Source organism: Lissotriton vulgaris, chromosome 5, assembly GCF_964263255.1.
Source record: "Lissotriton vulgaris chromosome 5, aLisVul1.2, whole genome shotgun sequence".
In the NCBI taxonomy this organism is placed as follows: domain Eukaryota; kingdom Metazoa; phylum Chordata; class Amphibia; order Caudata; family Salamandridae; genus Lissotriton; species Lissotriton vulgaris.
This window is the reverse complement of record NC_141693.1, coordinates 861,448,581-861,466,453: the sequence shown is the minus strand read 5'-3', so window position 1 is coordinate 861,466,453 and position 17,873 is coordinate 861,448,581. Positions and strand designations below refer to the sequence as shown.

The following is a 17,873-nucleotide window of genomic DNA, read 5'->3' as shown; positions in this document are numbered from 1 at the left end:
TCCATTTATGGAGCTAGCCAATCGAACAGAGGGGCGTATTCAAGAGTCCTTACTGGAAACTACAGATTTCTCTGGGGGCGGAGCTTACGCTCCGTTCCCCAGTCGAAACCTAAAAAGGGGAACAGACTTGATCCAGCGAATTATCGACCAATTAGTTTGATCGATATTCCACAAAAAGTATTTGCCAGGCACATACTTTCCCGGTTGTTGGACCAGGTAGATCTATTAACAAAATTTCAAGCAGGGTTTAGAAGGAGGATCAGTACCATTGATCAGGTCTTCAGGTTCTTATGTATTTGTTCGAAATACATAACAGTAAGGCAGGGCACACTATATGTAGCTTTTGTGGATTTGAGAGGTGCGTTCGATTTGGTCCCCAGAAGCAGCATGTGGGTTTGCTTGAAGAATTTAGGGGAGCCAATCGAACTATTAGTCCAGATAATTAGGTTGCATGAAGGGAATTATGCAAAAGTAAGGTGGGGGCCACGGGGAGAACTCACAAAAGAAATACCTGTGAAGCGGAGTGTACGGCAAGGATGCGTTCTGGCACCTACATTGTTTAGCCTATATGGAAATGATATTCCCTCTTCACTTGAAGGATGTAAAAATTATTCACCTAAGTTGGTGGGGGGGGAGTGATACCAGCGTTACTCTTCGCAGATGACACTATTTTTATTTCACAAACCCCCACTGGCCTCCAAAACTTGCTAAATTCCTTTTATCTGTACTGTGTTAAAAAGGGTCTTGAGATCAACCCTACTAAGACTAAATACATGTCTATTAATCCAAATAAAACTTTTAAGAAGAACCTGGAGTTAAATGGTAAAAGGCTAGAATATGTATGTAGCTTTAATTACTTCGGAATTACATTGGACTCTAAACTGTCATGGAAACCTCAACCAGAGAAAAACAAACTATCTCTACTTCAAAATTGTAACCCCATCATAAAAAAACACAATGGAAGCTCCTCGCAGGCGGTTTCTCCCGCCATCGAGGTTTATAAATTTAAGGCTCAGTCAGTAGCCCTGTATGGGGCAGAACTTTGGGGTCCACAATGCAAACGTGAATCACAAGAAAATAAATGTATCCGCAAGCTACTATTATTACCAAATAGAACCCCAATGCTCCCAGTTTTCCTTGACTTAAATCTAAAACGTACTGACAATCTTGCTGCGCTACGCCCCCTTTTATTTTGGGTTAGAATGTGGTCCACAGAAGAACTCCTGCACTATAAAAAGGGGTTACAGGAAATAATGCCCTATGGCCTTCCAAAAGGTATTTTTTGGTTTAAACACATTTTTTGTTGGTTTAAAAAATTAGGACTATCTGAATACTGGGACAATCCTTTGGATATAACTAGGGCATGTAACAAGATAGTAAAAACAGCATACTGGAACTATCTAAGTAACAATCTCCTACATGATCCCAGTTTAAGATCCTTAACCACATCTTTTCTTTTGCTTAAGGACCCCCCCCCCCCCCCCCAATTTGAAATATTGCTGGATGAGGTAAACCCTCCAATTGCTAAATCGTTATATTTGAAATTCAGATACAGGCTTTTACAAACCAATGACAAGACATCCAAATGGGGTAGTAATGCAAACGTTAAAGATTCTGATAAGTGTATTTTCTGTAACAACCAGCTGCAAGCAAAAGAGGATGACAAGCATATTTTATTTTTTTGTCCTGCATATGAGCAAGCAAGGAAAAAGTGGATTAAACCCTTATGTACCAATTTACAATTAAGATATTGTGGCCAGGCAGAGCGCATCTTACATTCCGATACAACGCAATTGGTGGTTTTTTTGTGTTTCCAGGTTCCTTTGTAATGTAATGCATTTTAGAGCTAAGAATGGTTTGAAATTGTAAAAGTGATACCATAAAATTATAACAACCAAATCTGTACAACTAGCCTATCTACCAAAAGCAACGATTCACTCTAAACCCTATAGCTGCTATTAATTTATTTTATTATTATGGTTCAACCTAACTGTAGTTATGTGGTTAGTGATCGAATAACTGAATCCCCTGAAAGCAAATGACTTTTTAACATTCTTAACCGTTTTTATAATTATATTTGTAAAATTAACTGTTTTAACTGTAAATAGGCATTGTAACTGTGGAAACACTGATCCCCTCATAGCTTATTATGGACTCATTTAGAAAATGGCTGGGATGCTGGACTAGATGTGATGTAAATTGTGTTTTTTATGAACTTTTATGGTCTAAATGGACCGAAATAAAGCATAAAGTAAACTGACTATTATATCTACCACTCAAATGATTTCCCTATTTTTACTATACTAATTCACCACTAATCCGTTCTGGGTTCTGAAATAGCTTGGTACTTGCCAAAAAAAAGCTTCAATACCCCATCAAGTGTAGCAAGCGCTACATAAATGCAAACCTTTTTCCCTCTTCTATCCCTCCACTATCCTTCTCAATACAAATAACTGACTAGCATACCCCCCCACTCAAATTACTTACATATTTTCACTATACTAATTCACTACTAATCCTTTTATGGGATCTGGAGTAGCGTGCTACACCCACAAAAAGCGCTTTGACGCCTCATTTTTTTTTTAAACTGTTTATTCGTGACTGTATCAGATATTACATGGTACAATTATTCCATTTACATTATATCAGTCTTTTCCTTTTTCTGTAACGTAACTGTGGCGTATTATTTATCATGCACTTATTTTTCATCTTATCTTATATTTTTCAAGTAATTTTCTGTTACATCAGTTATCATTAGTATACAAATTGCAGTATCGCCTGTATGTGAACTATCCCTTAACTCCCTCCCTCTCCCACCCCGTCTCCCAGCTGCATCCTCCGCACACACTATAAGTTTGGATGCATTGGCTTGTAGCTTCTCCAGAGAATATTACTGTCCTCAGGCCTAGTTGACCATTACAGTAGTCTAAATACCCATGTTTGTAGGCAATCCGTACATCTGGCATACAATCTACAGGTACCTCACTGCGTCATTTCTAGGTCTACATCGTCTAGGTCTAACAGCATTCGTTCCCAGTCCTGCGCAACTGGATATTTGCGTAGGCCCTTCTCCTCTTCCCTGCGCAGCGCGGCAGTTTCCGCCTTTCCCCATTTCAGCAGATCTGATCGCCATGTTTCTGCGTTCGGGGATCTGGGCGATTTCCATCTCATGGTGATCACTCTGATGGCTAACAAGAGGGCTAAATCCTGAAATTTCAGTTGCGCCTTACAATTCTTAGGCCTCTTCCTGTGTCCTATCAGGCAGGGTAGTGCCCCCGCAGGGATCTACAGGGCTGTTATAGTGTACAATATGTGTCTAATCGTCCCCCAGTAGTTGCGGATTCTCGGGCATTTCCACAGCATATGGAGAATGTGTGCTTCGTCTCCCTGACATCTAGGGCAAGTGTGGGGGGTGGCAGGGAACATCCTATGAAGCCTTTGGGGGGGTGAGGTACGCCCTATGTAGAACCATGGCTTGTATAAATTTGAATTTAACATTTCTGGACACCCTCCTGTGATGACCCAGGATGATCTTCCAAACCCCGTCTGAGATGGTCTCCCCTGTGTCCGTAGCCCAAGTTTCCCTAAGTGCGGTGAGGGGCAAAGCAGCATGTTCCCTGATACCCACGTAGAGCCACTTCACTAGATGTCCGCCCGTCCCCATGTAATGTAGGAGATGAAGTAATTCGTGCTGTTCAGGCTTGGTGCGTTGTGGGGCCCAGGTGCGTCTGACATATTGGGTCACCGAGGCGTGCAGGAGATATAAGCGTTGTGGGGCGCCTGTGTATTGTGGGAAAGAGGCATGATCAAGTAGAATGCCGTCCCCAAACAGGTCTCCCACTCTGTCTACCCCGGCCATCAACCAAGGTTGTAATCTGCATCGCGTCAGGGTCCCATGTGGCGTCGGGAGTCCCAGGAGGGGGATGTTGTCTGCGTAAGGAGTGGTTCCCGCCGTATACGACAATGCCTTTTGCCAGCATTTCAAGGCTACATGCAATAGGGGGTGGCAGTCTCTGGGGATCTTAGCCGTAGGCAATAAAAGGGAGTGAAGAACTCCACGTTCCAATTGGTCTGCCGTGAGAGCAATCTCGTGTAGGTTCCTGCCCGCCACCCACCGTGACAGCCATTGAAGTTGGCTTGCGTAGTAGTAGCTTTGTAGGTCTGGTACTCCCAGGCCTCCCTGTCTGGTGTTTAGTTGTAATTTCTTATGGCTTATCCGCCGCCTTCCTGAGCCCCATATAAGGTTTATTAATAGTGTGTTCAGTGTGGCAAAAATGCGTCGCGGGATTAATACTGGTAAGTTTACAAAATAATACAGAATCCTAGGAAGTAGAACCATTTTTGATACCGCCACTCGGCCCATTACAGAGAGGGGCAGGGATGTCCAAAAGTTCACGCTGCCTCTAAGGCCATTGACTGCTTTCCGTATATTACCATCTATCTGGTCTTCCGGGCTTCGAAATACGTTCATACCGAGGTATTTAAACGTGGTTGGTGCTACCTGGATCTCGTGAGTTCCAAACTGTATTTGGGTGGGTCGCTGCCCGTTCCGAAAATAGAAACCCAATGATTTTCTCGGGTTTATGGCCAGGCCAGATATTTTCTCGAATCGGTCAAAGATGGCCGCTAGTTGTGAGTGGTCATCCTGCAAACTACGGAGGAACACCAGGATATCGTCGGCGTATATAGAGAGCAGGTTATGGCTGTCCCCAATTACTATTCCCGACTTCGCCGCCCTGTATCGGAGTGCAATCGCCAGGGGTTCTAGTGTAATCACAAACAACAGTGGCGACAGCGGGCATCCCTGTCAGGTGCCCCTGTGAACAACATAGCTATCTGAGGTATATCTGCCCGTGCGTGCCCTAGCCGTCGGGTTCGTATATAGCAGGCGAATCCATTTGATCAGGGCATCCGGGAAACCGAAACGACGCAGAGCTTCAAACATAAAATCCCAGGCCAGGGAGTCAAACGCCTGCCTGAGATCTAGGGCTATGCAGCCAGCATGTGGCAGGTCTTGTGGGGTGGCCGACATGAGAGCGTGGAGTCTCCGCGTATTCTGGGAAGTGCTTCTCTCCGGGAGGAAGCCACATTGATCAGTATGAATCAGGCCAGGGAGATGGGTCTGTATACGCAAAGCGATGATTTTACTGAGGATTTTATACTCCGAGGAGAGCATGGAGAGGGGTCTATAGTTGCCCACATCCAGGGTGTCTCTGCCGGGTTTCGGAATGGATATTACCAATGCCTGCATAGTCGTGACTGGCAGATGGCCGGTTTCATAAGCGGTTTTATAAATCTTTTCCCAACACGGGTGTCAGTACTCGGAGTAGACATGGTAAAACTCCCCAGGCAGTCCGTCCATGCCCGGAGTCTTTCCCCGATTAAGTGAGCGGATAGCTATTTTTATTTCCTGTTGTGTCATGGGTCCGGCTAGGTCCGTCTGGGTCTCTGGGGCCAGGGTCGGGATCGGCAGATCTGCCAAGAAGTCAGTCACTTCATCTCTGTCCGTTTCAGGGGGGGGAGCATATAGTCCCTCTAGATGGGACTAGAACACGTTGTTGATTTCTAGTTGTGTGTGGACTTGTCTGCCTGTTGCATCCTGGACGCATGTAATTACTGGGGTGTCTGGGGCATCTCGGATCAGCCTGGCAAGCAACGCGCCGGATCTATCCACTTCCGCCTGCTGTCGCCTCAGGTATTCCCCATAATCAATGACCCTTAAGGTCTCTAGTATTTCTGCATGTTCTATGTTACTTAGCTGCAGGTCGCCTTTGCGCTCTGGGTCCCGTCCCACCTCAGTCTCAAGCTCCTTCAGGCGATTCTCTACTTCACAGAGTTTCCCGTGAATTTCTTGTCTGGCTCCTACCAGTCTACCAATCGCAGCCCCTCGTATCACGGCCTTCATAGCATCCCACACCACTAAGTTCGAGGACGTAGAGTCCCAATTTTCCCTGAAGTAATTGGATAATGTGTCGTCAAGGTGTGAGTGGAATGGGCCGTCGTCAAGCAGGGAGGGATTGAGCGGCCAGTTTGGGACTGGTGAGGGTACCCTACCCCAATGCAGGTCTAGTGTTTGCGGTCTATGGTCTGAAAAGGTTTTTGCAAGGTAGTCTGAGGATATGCACTTAGTCAGTATGGGGGTGATGCATATGAATCTATCTAGTCTGGTATGCAGGTTATGCAATGGGGAGTAGTATGAGTATTCTTTGTGTTCTGGGTGCAGCGCGCGCCATACGTCTGCCATTCCCCATCCCTGTAGCCATGTCCTAAAGGAGTCAGACAGTTTATGTACCCCTGTCGCTTGTAGGGGAGGGTGCGATCTGTCCAGTTCTACGTCTAATACCATGTTTCAGTCACCCCCCAAAATCCAGGGAATGTCTACCCAGTCTGCCAAGGCCTGACCGACGGTTGTGAGAAACCTGTCCTGGTCGAAGTTCGGGGAGTATATACTGCCCAACACCACCATTATACCATCTAGTGTGCCCTTTATCAATACGTACTGCCCCTGTTCGTCTACCCTTCTTTACAATTCCACAAAAGGGGTACCATATCTCACCCATATCGTGGCTCCTCTGGAGAAGGCAGAGTATGTAGTGGAGAAAATGGTGCCTCTCCACTTTTTCCGTAGTGTATGCGCTTCAGCCTGTGTCAGGTGTGACTCCTGTAAGAACACAATGTGTGCTTGCTGTCGAATCAGAAAGGCATGAACCCTATGTCTCCTCTGTATCGCCCCTAACCCTCTCACATTCCAGGTAACCAGCCTGTATTTACCTTTCGCATCAGCCATATCCGGAGTCAGGTATTAGTAGGAACAGTAGTTTACATTTCAGTGTGTACATCTTCATTGCTAGCCAGGAGACGTTTCCCTCCCCTTCCCAACCACAAACTCTATAGGCGCAGCCTCGGAACCTTGTTGTGCCGAACATGGAACAGTAAAACATAACTAAACATTCTGTGTTGCATACGCTTTTGGGGGGTCGGCTAAGCTTGGGCCATGTCCAAAGAGCCATATCCGTCTGTGCTGCCGGCTCAACAGTGCCGCCGGGAGAGGAACAGTCAATCTCTTATGTCTGGTAGCCGTGTTTATTGATGGGGGGGTGTCCCCCGGTGTCCTGTCTATGCAGTACTATATTCTTGTGTGAAATAGGGGTGCTGGGAGCATGAGGACCTTGTGTCAGAGACAGTAATTAGAGAGCTCGACTCCGTCACCACCGGAGTCAGCATATCACCATGTAATTCCAGTCCTGCACCCTGCCCATGAGCCCCCCTCACCCACCAAATTTCAGCAGTACCTTCAAGTTACACTAAAGAAAGGATACCAGTTTGACTTGGGGTTCCACGTCCCATCCATAGTAGGAGTCATTCTTGGGCATTGTCCAGGAGATCATCCGCCGCTCTGGGTGTAACAGTCGGAAATAGAACCATACTGTTTTCTGAGTCCGAATGAATCGTGCTGTCCTCAGTGTCCGTGGGTATTGTTTCATGTTCCTCCCTGAAGGAGCCCAACACTGCAATAGCATCTTCCTGTCCTTGTTTCTGTTGCTGGGCCGTAGGTTTTCGCCGCCTCGGTTCTACGCTCCGTGCGCCCGGATTGCCCTCCGCGTGATTCAGTCCCTCCTTGGAGCCGCTGGCCGTTGAGTCTTGAGTCGGGTCCTGGTTCTCCTCAATGTCCATCACTTCCAGCCACTCTTCCACGTCCGTGGGACTTTCAAAGAAATGCGTTTTGTTGTCGTGGATCACCTTGCGACGTGCAGGGAACAACAAGGCATAGCGAAGTTTGGCTCTCTGGAGTCTCTTTTTCACCTCGTAGTAGGAGGACCTCTGTTTCTGCACCATGTTGGTATAATCCGGGTATAGGGAGATACGTTTATTTTCGTATTCTATGACTGATTTCATCCGGGCCTGTCTAAGCAACGTGTCCCTGTCTCTGTAGTTGAGGATCTTTTCGATCAGTGGCCGTGGTAGCTGTCCTGGTCTCGGTCGGTCTGTGGGTATCCTGTGTGCTCTCTCCACACAGAAGAACGGCGATAGTCCCTCAGCCGCTACATTCTGGCGGAACCATTGCTCCTTAAATTCCGTCGCGTGGGGCCCCTCACATCGTTCCGGAAGCCCAATGACGCATATGTTATTGCGCCGATTGCGGCCTTCTGCGTCCTCCACGCGTTCCGCAAGAGTTTTCATCTGGTGTTGGAGTTGGTTGATCGATGCAGTGTGTTCCGCCACCGTCGGGGTGAGTTCCGTCAACGTCAGCCCCTGGTCTTTGACTTTGTCCGCCAGTTTGTTGTGGTCGGCTTTAAGCAATGAAAGGTTAGTGGTAAGAGTGCCCATTTGCGTTTCCATCGCGGCTCTAGAGTCTCTGATTTCTTTTAGGATTAGGTCCAGTTTGTCCCCCTGTTGGTCTTCTGAGAGGGTAGAGGTCAATGTGAGAGGTGTGGAACCTCCTAGGCCCGCGTCCTGAGTAGGCCCCGCAGATGCCCCGTCCTTGCCATCCGTGGTCTTCGCCCCTTTCCGCACCAAGGTTGCAAGTCACTTACGCCTTCTTTCATTTCTAAGGGGCGTCAGAGATCAGCTCGTAGGATGGGCGCCAGTGTCCGCCGTGTCCTGGGGGCTAGGCCGGGCGAGTGTGTGTTCTCCCCTTATGTTAGCAATGGCGTCCAGCTGCGCGCCTCTCGTCGGGCCTCAGGCCGTTCCCGCGTCGTCGCTGGGTTGTGGCCTCCCGTCCAGGTCCTCACCCCTCTGGCGCAATGTTGATCCAGACCAGTGATCTCACCCACGGTCACTACCTCCTCCTCACCTCGGGTAGTCCCGGTGGCTCCTCCTGCGGCTCCAGCTCAGGTCCGGTCGCCAACACTCGCCCTGTCCCGTTTTCGCGCTCCTCCGGCGCCAGCAATGGCAGCAATGGGGGGGGGGGGGGAGGAGATAGGTAGCGGGGAACGGCAAGAGGCTCAGTGCATCACTATCTCTGGTGTCTCGTGTGGCTCCCGCTCAGCGCTAGTCCTAACAGGCTCCAGTTCCAGGCGGCAGCGTAGCGCGGTCCCGGGATTTCAGCAGCCAGCAGGTAGGGCTCGTGTCCATGCAGCAGTCTCCCTCTCCGGGTAGTCGTCCCCAGCCTTCTCGGCTCTCACATCGGTGGCAGTGGGGGTGAAAGGGGGTGATCCCAGCTTGGATCTCTCGGGCTCCTCCTCACGCCAGGCGCCACACCAGCCAAACGCCGCAGGGCAGCTCCCGCCGCCGCGGCAGATAGCGCAACGCGTCCCGGGCTCAGCCCGTACTCGAGGTCCCGGCTTTCTGAGGGGAGCAAGGCTGCAGATACGTGCTCGCGGTCCGCCGGACTCCCGCAGCACCCAGAGCCCCCAAACTGCAGTCGAGTCTAGCGGGGCACTTTGGGGACAGATTCCCGCCGTTGGATGTGCAGGATGGCCCACCGGCACGGCGTTCAGGATTTACTTTCCCCCGGCGGCACCGGAGCTCTAGCAGACTCCATCCGCCATGCTGGCTTGCTAGCCACGCCCCCCCTTTGACGCCTCATCAGGGGTAGCAAGCGCGATATAAATGCAATTACAATACAATACAATACAATAGAAGGAGCAAAATGCCATTGATGACTGTATTTGTGCAGGAAGGTGTCCCTTCCAGCACAACAATGATCCCTGCAACGCATGCACCCTTGCACCATGGTCCAAGGGTGATTGCGCATGGCACTAGGCTGCTTTTTTGTACCGGAGTAGGGGTGAGTACAGGAATGTACCATATTATTGTAAATACAACAGACTCCTGCACTTAGAAAATAACACAGTTTGGCATAGCAAAACTGCTTGCGGCACCATGCTGGGCCATTTTCTTGTAAATATACCCTTGAAATTCCCGCTAGGTAGGCTGGGATTACAAAATCTGGTGGCAGTGCTCCGTTAAAGGAACTCAGGTCATCACTTCTGATAACCTGGTAGGATGCCCACCAATGATTTTAATGGTCTCCTAGAACCCATTGACCCTAACAGTGAATTGTCTAAATGAGGTGAACCCCTCATTTATCCACCTTAAGGAATGAAATGTCATGGTGAGTGAATAAAGGAACTTTAGCAAAGGTCTCACCAAACGTATACTTCTTCATTTAATATGGTCTGGATATGATCATGGTATGGATTCCGTAGGAATCCTTTTCTTGGTTGTAACAGTGCACACATGCCAGCCACCTCCCCAGAACTGTGGCCATGTAATGTAGCTTGCCACCATGGCAATGTTCTGCTACTCGTGAAATAATTGTGTGTTTATTTAGTTTACACGTATGGAGGTGAGAGGCCAAATGCTTCTGCAGATCTGTAAAATGTTACAGGCTAGGAGGAATAGGATAGGCAGTTCAGGGGGTTGCAGCTGGATTTAGGATTAATTGTGAATGGTATTTTAGATGGACTTGGATGTTTAAGCATCTACTCGTGCATCACTGTTACAAAGTATAACTTTTTTTCAGAAGGCCACCCTCTTTCTAAATGGTGCCTTTTTTTCTTGCAGATCTTTGTGAAACTCCCTTTGGCACCAATTCTCTGCAGTTGTCCAAGAAGCATGTGGACAAGATCATCTCAGTGCGGTAGGTCAATTGCATATGTTGCAAAGGGCGTTATTTGGCCATGCTGAGCTATTGGGAGTTCAGGCCATTGGCATGAGTAGTGCATCCTGAAGTAAGATTATTTTGTTCCTCCCCTGCCCATCCTTTCATCATTAATCTGATACAATGAACATTGTGAGAGTAGGCAGGGACAAGTCAAGGAGGGCTAACTCTATGAAAATTGGGGACACATCAGCAGCTGAGATATGAAGATGCACGCATGTCCAGTCGCGGGCTGCTGAAGTGGTGCAGGTTTCAAAATGTAAGTTCAATCAAGAGAGGAAAGCATCTAGAAGTGTACAAAATGGAGGGAAGAACATACAGCAGGAATGCCCTACTGATATGATGAAGCGCTTATTGGATTATATATGTGTCATTTATGTTTTAACACCGCTAAAAGCCTTATTGTATCCAGTGAAGAGAAAATGAAGTCGTATCCAGAAACAAGAGTGCCCAGCAAGCGAGCTAAATTCTTCCCCCATCGTGACTTTTAATGACCTTTTCTCTTGCCAATCTCAGTGACCCTTCCATTCCTATCACTTTCTTTTCGGTTGTGGAAGTTCCATGCTTTACCCTACTAGGTCATTTCACCTGCCCCGGGGCAAACTAGACAATAGCATGTCTGAGCTGGGACTCTCAGTTATCAAAAGCACTAAAAGGACTACATTTAGGTGTGTACAGGGTTTTTCTTTGCAGTTTTATATAGTGCAAACTCGTCCCGAAGGTTTTGGAGTGCTTTACATTAGAACCAGTTACATTACACAAGGACACATTCATTTTGGTAGGCACAGGGAGTGATTTGCCCAGAAACATAGGATGGTGAGCCGATGCCGTAACTCGAACCTGGTGCCCCAGTGACAAAGTGGGCATCTCTGGCAGTTACGCCACACCCTCTCTTGCATAACCTCTGTGCGTTTGCTGCAGCTTTTCTGCCTGTATGAGTGGACATTCTTCTATGGCAGTGTCCTTGAATTTCTGTGAACAGTAACCAACACCTACCAGTCTCTTAGCAGCATCAAACAGCAACATCTGCTTTCCCCTACAAGGCACTGGTTAAAGCCTCTGCAGATTTGGCAGTCTCCAGGGTGTAAAACATAACTGAACGGACCCAAAGTTTTTTTTTTATAGAAATCAGGTGCTGCTGAATTAAGGAGCTCACAGAATGCCTAGTTTTCATTTCACTCTATTCCTATTTTCTACCGCCACCATACAATTCCTATTTCCTTTATCATTCCTGTGTCCTCCGTTTGTAGGAGTTTTCTTATTTTTCTCTTGCTCCTCTTTTCTCCCCTTTCTGCCTTCCTGTCTCTTGAGTCAAACTCTAATGAGGAAAAATCATCAAAACTCAATAAAAAAAAAAGTCTATTGATGAAAAATAATTCATGATATCCAAAAATGAGCGTCGGTGCCCACCACCTGCAACCACTGACATTAATAAAGCACTCATGGAAATAAACATGATTTTTGTCAATGAAATCGCTGATCACCATTAGAGTGATGCTCCAATGCTTCTGCACCATTCATTTGTGTACTGGTCAGGGATTCTCAACAGAGGTAACTCTCACAAGCGAGACAGGGAGAGATTCAGCAAATGAACAGTACAGACGACTGATCAACCCATGTCAGCTTGTAAACCTTGGAGGAGCAGGGATTACTTTGTAAGCCTTTGCATCAGAGAAGGAAGATCATAGATCCATTCAGGTAGTTCATCCAATCACACCACTGCTACTTCCTTCACCAGGAGTAAATCACTCTACGCTGCCAGTCATGATATTTGGTCAATCATTGATCAATGGTTGTGTGCAAGTCTTTTTTTATGTTTCTGCTTTAATTCCATACCAACAGCTTGTATGCTGTGGCATCCCATTATGTTTCTACCTATTTACATCACTTTGTTACCCTCCTTTTACCTATACTAAAAGTCTTGGCTTCTTACTTAAATATAGCCTAGCAAGGAAGGTCAAACAAAGAAAACTTTCCAGGGACGTAGCCTGAGGCATTTACTTTGTTTGGCTTTCGGTCATTTAGCAGCAGCGGCTTCTCCGCTAAGGTGGACGTGCATCGCCCCACAAGAAAAATATAATGATAACACAATGGTATTATCATTTTATTTTTCCAATAGTGACCCAGTTTTGTTCTGTTTTAGGTGTGGGCGCATCTTGGATGTCAACCAGCAGGGTGGGGGGCATGGTGGGGGTGGAGTGGTAGGCACTTCCTAAGTGAGCATGACGGTTTGGCCGGCTGTCTTGGGCCGGCCAAACAGTCATTTTATTTTTTTATTTTTTTTTAAATATATTTTTATTGCAGGAATCAGTAAATCAATACAGTAGCGACCAGCATTGTATTATGAACAACATATACAAAATAAAGCCCACCGACCCCCCTCCATAACGTTTGTACACAGCCAATTAGCCCATATCCCTGGGGTTGGGCGGCAAATGCAGCTGGGGTCAGTAGAATGCTGGAGCCGGTCCGGATAACACACTGTCCGTCATCTGCTTTTCTAAACAAACCCAAAACCCCCAAAATAATCCCCCCCCTCGAAACACCCATTAACTATGAAACCCCCCCTCCCCCCCCCCCCCCCCCACCATCAGCGCCAGGGAGCTCATCAACATAGGATCCACTGCTTGACCCACGGGGAAGGTAATAGTGCTGTCAATGCTAATGTTTAACGGGACTCGGGGCGAGTTGCTTCTTCACTTTCGGAGTCGCTGGGGGTACAATAATCCCTGAGGGCCTGCACCAGTGTTTCCCACTCTAACGCGGCCTCCTGCGCCTTCTCATTACCCTGCCTCCAAGCCAGCTGGTATCTTAGCGCGCTCTCACCCACCGCCCATTTCAGAAGCTCACTGTGCCATCTGCTGCCTGCAGGACCAGCTCGTGCCTTCCAGTTCCTGGTCACCTCTCGCTTAGCAAGTAGGAGCCCCAGGTCGATAAATTTACTGGAGATTTTATTCCGGGGGGTATGGGGGAACCAGTGCAAGAGCCCTACCGCCACATCGAATGATAAGTGCCTCCCCGTCACCTCCTCCAAAGTCGTCGCTACCTCCTGCCAGTAGGACGTCAGTCCTGGACAGGCCCATAGCATGTGTAGGAGGTCCGCCTCCTGAGCCGGGCACCTAGGGCATTCCGCTGAAGCCGTGGCAAAATAACGCCTGATCTTTACCGGGGTCAGGTACGCTCTATGGAGAACATAATAGTGGACCAGTTGGAAACGGATGCTACGTGTACCCTTCCAGGCACGCCTCACCAACTGAGCCCAGGTCGTCTCCGGGATCTCTCTACCAATGTCCTCTTCCCAGCGGGACTTCAATGCGGTGAGAGGAACCAACCCCTCGGTTATCAACCTGCCGTATAGGCAAGTGACCGCCTTCACCGTGCCCGCCGACATCATTACGTACTGGCATACCTGAGACAATTGGGGTTCCTCTAGCCCGTTCTGCCAGTGCGCCTGAATCGCTCGCACAATGGCCGAGTGCAGCAGAAAGTCGCCCCGGGGGATCCCAAAGCGGTCAATGAGATCCTGAAAGGACAGGAGCGCTCCGTCCTCGTACAGGTCCCCGACGAGCTGTAAACCGGAATCCTCCCAGTCCGCCAATCGTGACCAATCTCCTCCGTGGGGGAGGGCCGTCAGCATCCCCAACGGTATTTCAGGCGCATATGGCGTCCGTAGGTGGCCTCTGGCGTGAGCTCGATTCCAACATAGTCGGATAGTCCGCTCCTCCATCGACAAGTCCCGTAGGACCAAGCGTTGTCGCAGCGCGATGAAGGAGAGGACGTGCCTGGCCATACCCGTCCCTCTACCGTCTTCCGGGCCTCTGAATTCCCTGGCTATCTCCTGGGTGTAGGTCTGGAGCTGCGCCGCCAGATAGTACTTCTCAAAGTCCGGCACAGCGAGCCCCCCCTCATCCTTCGGCCTCATCAGGGTATTGAGGGCCACCCGCCGCCGGCCCGTTCCCCAGAGGAACCCGACCACCATAGAACGCAGGCGACGAAACGTGGCCGGTGGGACCCAGATCGGCAAAGTTCGGAAGTAATACAATAACCGGGGGAGCGCCACCATTTTGAGCAGGGCGATGCGTCCCGCCACTGAGAGCGGCAGCGTGGCCCAAAAATCCATGCAACCTCGGAGTGCTCGCATGCAACGGGCAATGTTCCCATCTAGGAGGTCGGGTTGGTCGTGGTACACAAATACCCCAAGGTATTTAAAGCAGTCGGGCTCCCATCTGATCTCCTTACTTAGCGCAGGAGCGGGGGTACCCCTGCGTACCGGGAAGAGGCAGGTCTTAGACCAATTCACTCGGAGGCCTGAGACCGCTCCGAACTCCGTTAGCGCTAATTCCGCTCCCCGCAAAGCGTCGACCGGATCCTCCAGGAAGAGCAACAGGTCGTCCGCATATAGCGAGACATATTGCGGGCCCGCCGCCGTCCATAAGCCCGTATAGTGGGCTCCCGAGCGAAGGTGCATCGCCAGTGGCTCCACCGCTAGTGCAAAAAGAAGCGGGGATAAGGAGCACCCCTGCCGCGTGCCACGCTCCACCGGATATCGCGATGAAATCAAAGGGCCCGATCTAACCCTGGCCGAAGCGGAAGCGTAGAGGACTGCAGTCCATTTGACAAATCCCTCCCCGAGGCCGAATCTCCGTAATACCGTGCATAGGTAGTCCCACTCTAGGCTATCAAAAGCCTTCTCCAGGTCCACCGACAAGACTACCGGGGACGGGGCATCCACGAATGGTTCCCCAAGCAAGCGGACCAACCTTCGGATGTTCATAGTCGTATTCCGCCGTGGGATGAAGCCGGCCTGGTCCTCGTGCACTAGGGAACTCATATGTCCCAGCAGCCTCGAGGCCAAGATGCTGCTCAATATTTTGTAGTCCACCGTCAACATTGATAGAGGACGGTAGGACCCCGGGTCAGATGAGTCTCGGCCCGGTTTGAGGAGAGGAACCACCAACGCCTCACACATCGAGCCAGGGAGACGACCCAACCTCTTCGCCTCCCTGTAGACCACCAGTAACCGAGGGGCCAAGAGGTCAGCGTAAGCTGCATAGAACTCCACCGGAAGGCCATCTAGGCCCGGGGTCTTGTTCCTCGCCATCCGTTTGATGGCCCCGCGGATCTCCCCCAAGTCGATATCAGAACCCAGGGTTTCCGCCACTGCCTGTCCCACTGTGCGGAGTTCTAGTGGCCTAAGATAGTTATCAAGCTGGTCTGGGTCACGTGCGGAGCGACTGCGGTATAAACTTTCGTAGTAATGCCGGAAGCAACTAAGAATCTCCGGTTGGGTGCACACCTCGGTTCCATCTGCCCTACGCATATTTGTCGTCGTCTGGGACTGGCGCGTAGGGTTGGCCAACCACGCCAGCAACGCACTCGACCTGTCTCCCTCCGCAATGGACCGGACCGTATAGGCCTTATAATCAAAACAGCGGAGCCGTTCGACCTCCACCGCTACCTTCTCCCTCGCCTCTACTGTTTGTGTTTGCAATTCCGGGTATCCGGGGCGGCTAACTTCAAGCTCACGGAGTGCCCGGTCCGCTGTGTCTAAATCAGCCAGGATAACACGCCTCATGCCCACCTTCTTAGAGATACAGTAGCCCCTCACCACTACCTTAAAAGCGTCCCATTCGAACGCCCTAGTACTCGCGGAACCGCCGTTGGACGCAAAATAATCCGTGATTCTCTCCCCTAGGTCCGCCTTGAAGACACTGTCCTCGAGGATCTCGGGGCGCATCTTCCAGGTGGGTACTGCCGGCGTCCCGGGGAACCAGCGAATGTCCAGCAGGAGGGGGTTATGGTCCGAGATGGTCCGCGATAAGTACTCTGATCGGACCGCTGCCGAAACTAGTTCGGGCGAACCAAGAAAGCCATCTAGCCTGACATGCAGCTCATGGAGGCTCGAGAAGTATGAATAATCTCTAGACGCGGGGTGATGCGCCCTCCAAATGTCCGTTAAACCCCAGCGGGTCTGCCAATCTTGACGACCCTTAGCCGTACGCCGGATCGGGGAATCGGGGAGCGGGGGATGCGAGCGGTCTATGTCCACATCCACTACGGAGTTAAAGTCTCCCCCCAGCAGGAGGGGCCCGGCGAAAAAGTGGGCCAGCGAGCCCGATAACCTGGAAAGGAAGGCAGTCTGGTCTACATTAGGAGCATACACACAGCAAACGTTCAGGTCCCTCCCTCCTAGAGTGCCTGAGATGGCCACGAAACGCCCCTCTGGGTCCAACACTGTCCTCGTGACCTGGAAGGGGACTCCTGCCCTAATACATATTAGCGCCCCCCTGGCATAAGCAGAGTACGCCGTGGAAAAGACCTGCCCTCGCCACCTACGCTGAAGCGCCGCCCCTTCCGCCTTGTTCAGATGCGTTTCCTGCAGCAGCGCCATTTGCACTCCCCTACGCACTAAATAAGCATGGACCTTGTGACGCCTGGACATAGTGTGAAGCCCCCTCACGTTCCAAGTAACACATTTCAAGATAGCAACATTAGCCATTGTCCCAGAGTGTTCTTGCACAGTCTCCCCGTTCGGGTCCCCACAAAGAAAAAGCATCAATCCTCCCAGCGCTGATGGCGGCCATTTTCCCCAACCAAAACCAAACCACCCAAAAACCAACAAAGCCCCCCCCCAACCACCCCAGAACAGGACCTAAACTGCACCATCTAGATCCCATCCAAACCTCGACGTATATCAACCCCAAAACCCCCACTAGTCCTACGGTCGCCACCGTAGGAAGGCCTTATGGGCCAGATGCGGGCTGGGCGGAGGCAGTGGGCCCTCGTCGCCCAGGCTACCAGGACTATAGCAAGCCCCCCCCCGGTGTCACAACCTTCCGGGGCAAGAGCAGAGGCCCCCCAACCCTCTCTCCTTCGTTGTCAGCAATAAAGAACGGCAACCGCCTCCCCCCTGCCGGGCCCCCACCCAAAACAAGGCAGCATACCCCGTTACCCTTGTCCGTCCAGAAGGTCCTCCACCGATTTCGGTGTGATCACCGGTGTATGGGTACTGTCTGCCACTGAATCCTCCGAGTCCGATGGTGCCCCCTGAGCACCCGGGTTTTCTTCCTCCTCCTCGATGGCTTCACCTCTTGCTCCCGACAGTTCCGACAGAACTTCCAACACTCCCCTCCGCTCCGATGATGTCTCCGCAGTCGAGGGCCCTCCCGTGCGGCCGCGGTGATTCCTGACCCTCTTGGATCGCCTCCTTTGTTCCGGCTCATCCTCCTGTTGGGTCGAGGCGCCAAAACCATCTTTCCCTGTCCGA

General features: G+C 50.2%; 1 protein-coding gene across 1 annotated transcript in view; it reads left to right on the top strand.

Annotated features, from left to right (window-relative positions):
• Positions 1-17,873, top strand: part of LOC147711712 (uncharacterized) — a 251,462-nt gene that overhangs the window by 172,300 nt on the left and 61,289 nt on the right. Inside the window, exon 8 of the mRNA XM_086922427.1 lies at positions 10,510-10,585. Coding sequence (XP_086778553.1) covers positions 10,510-10,585 — 76 coding nt within the window. The remainder of the gene's footprint in view (positions 1-10,509; positions 10,586-17,873) is intronic.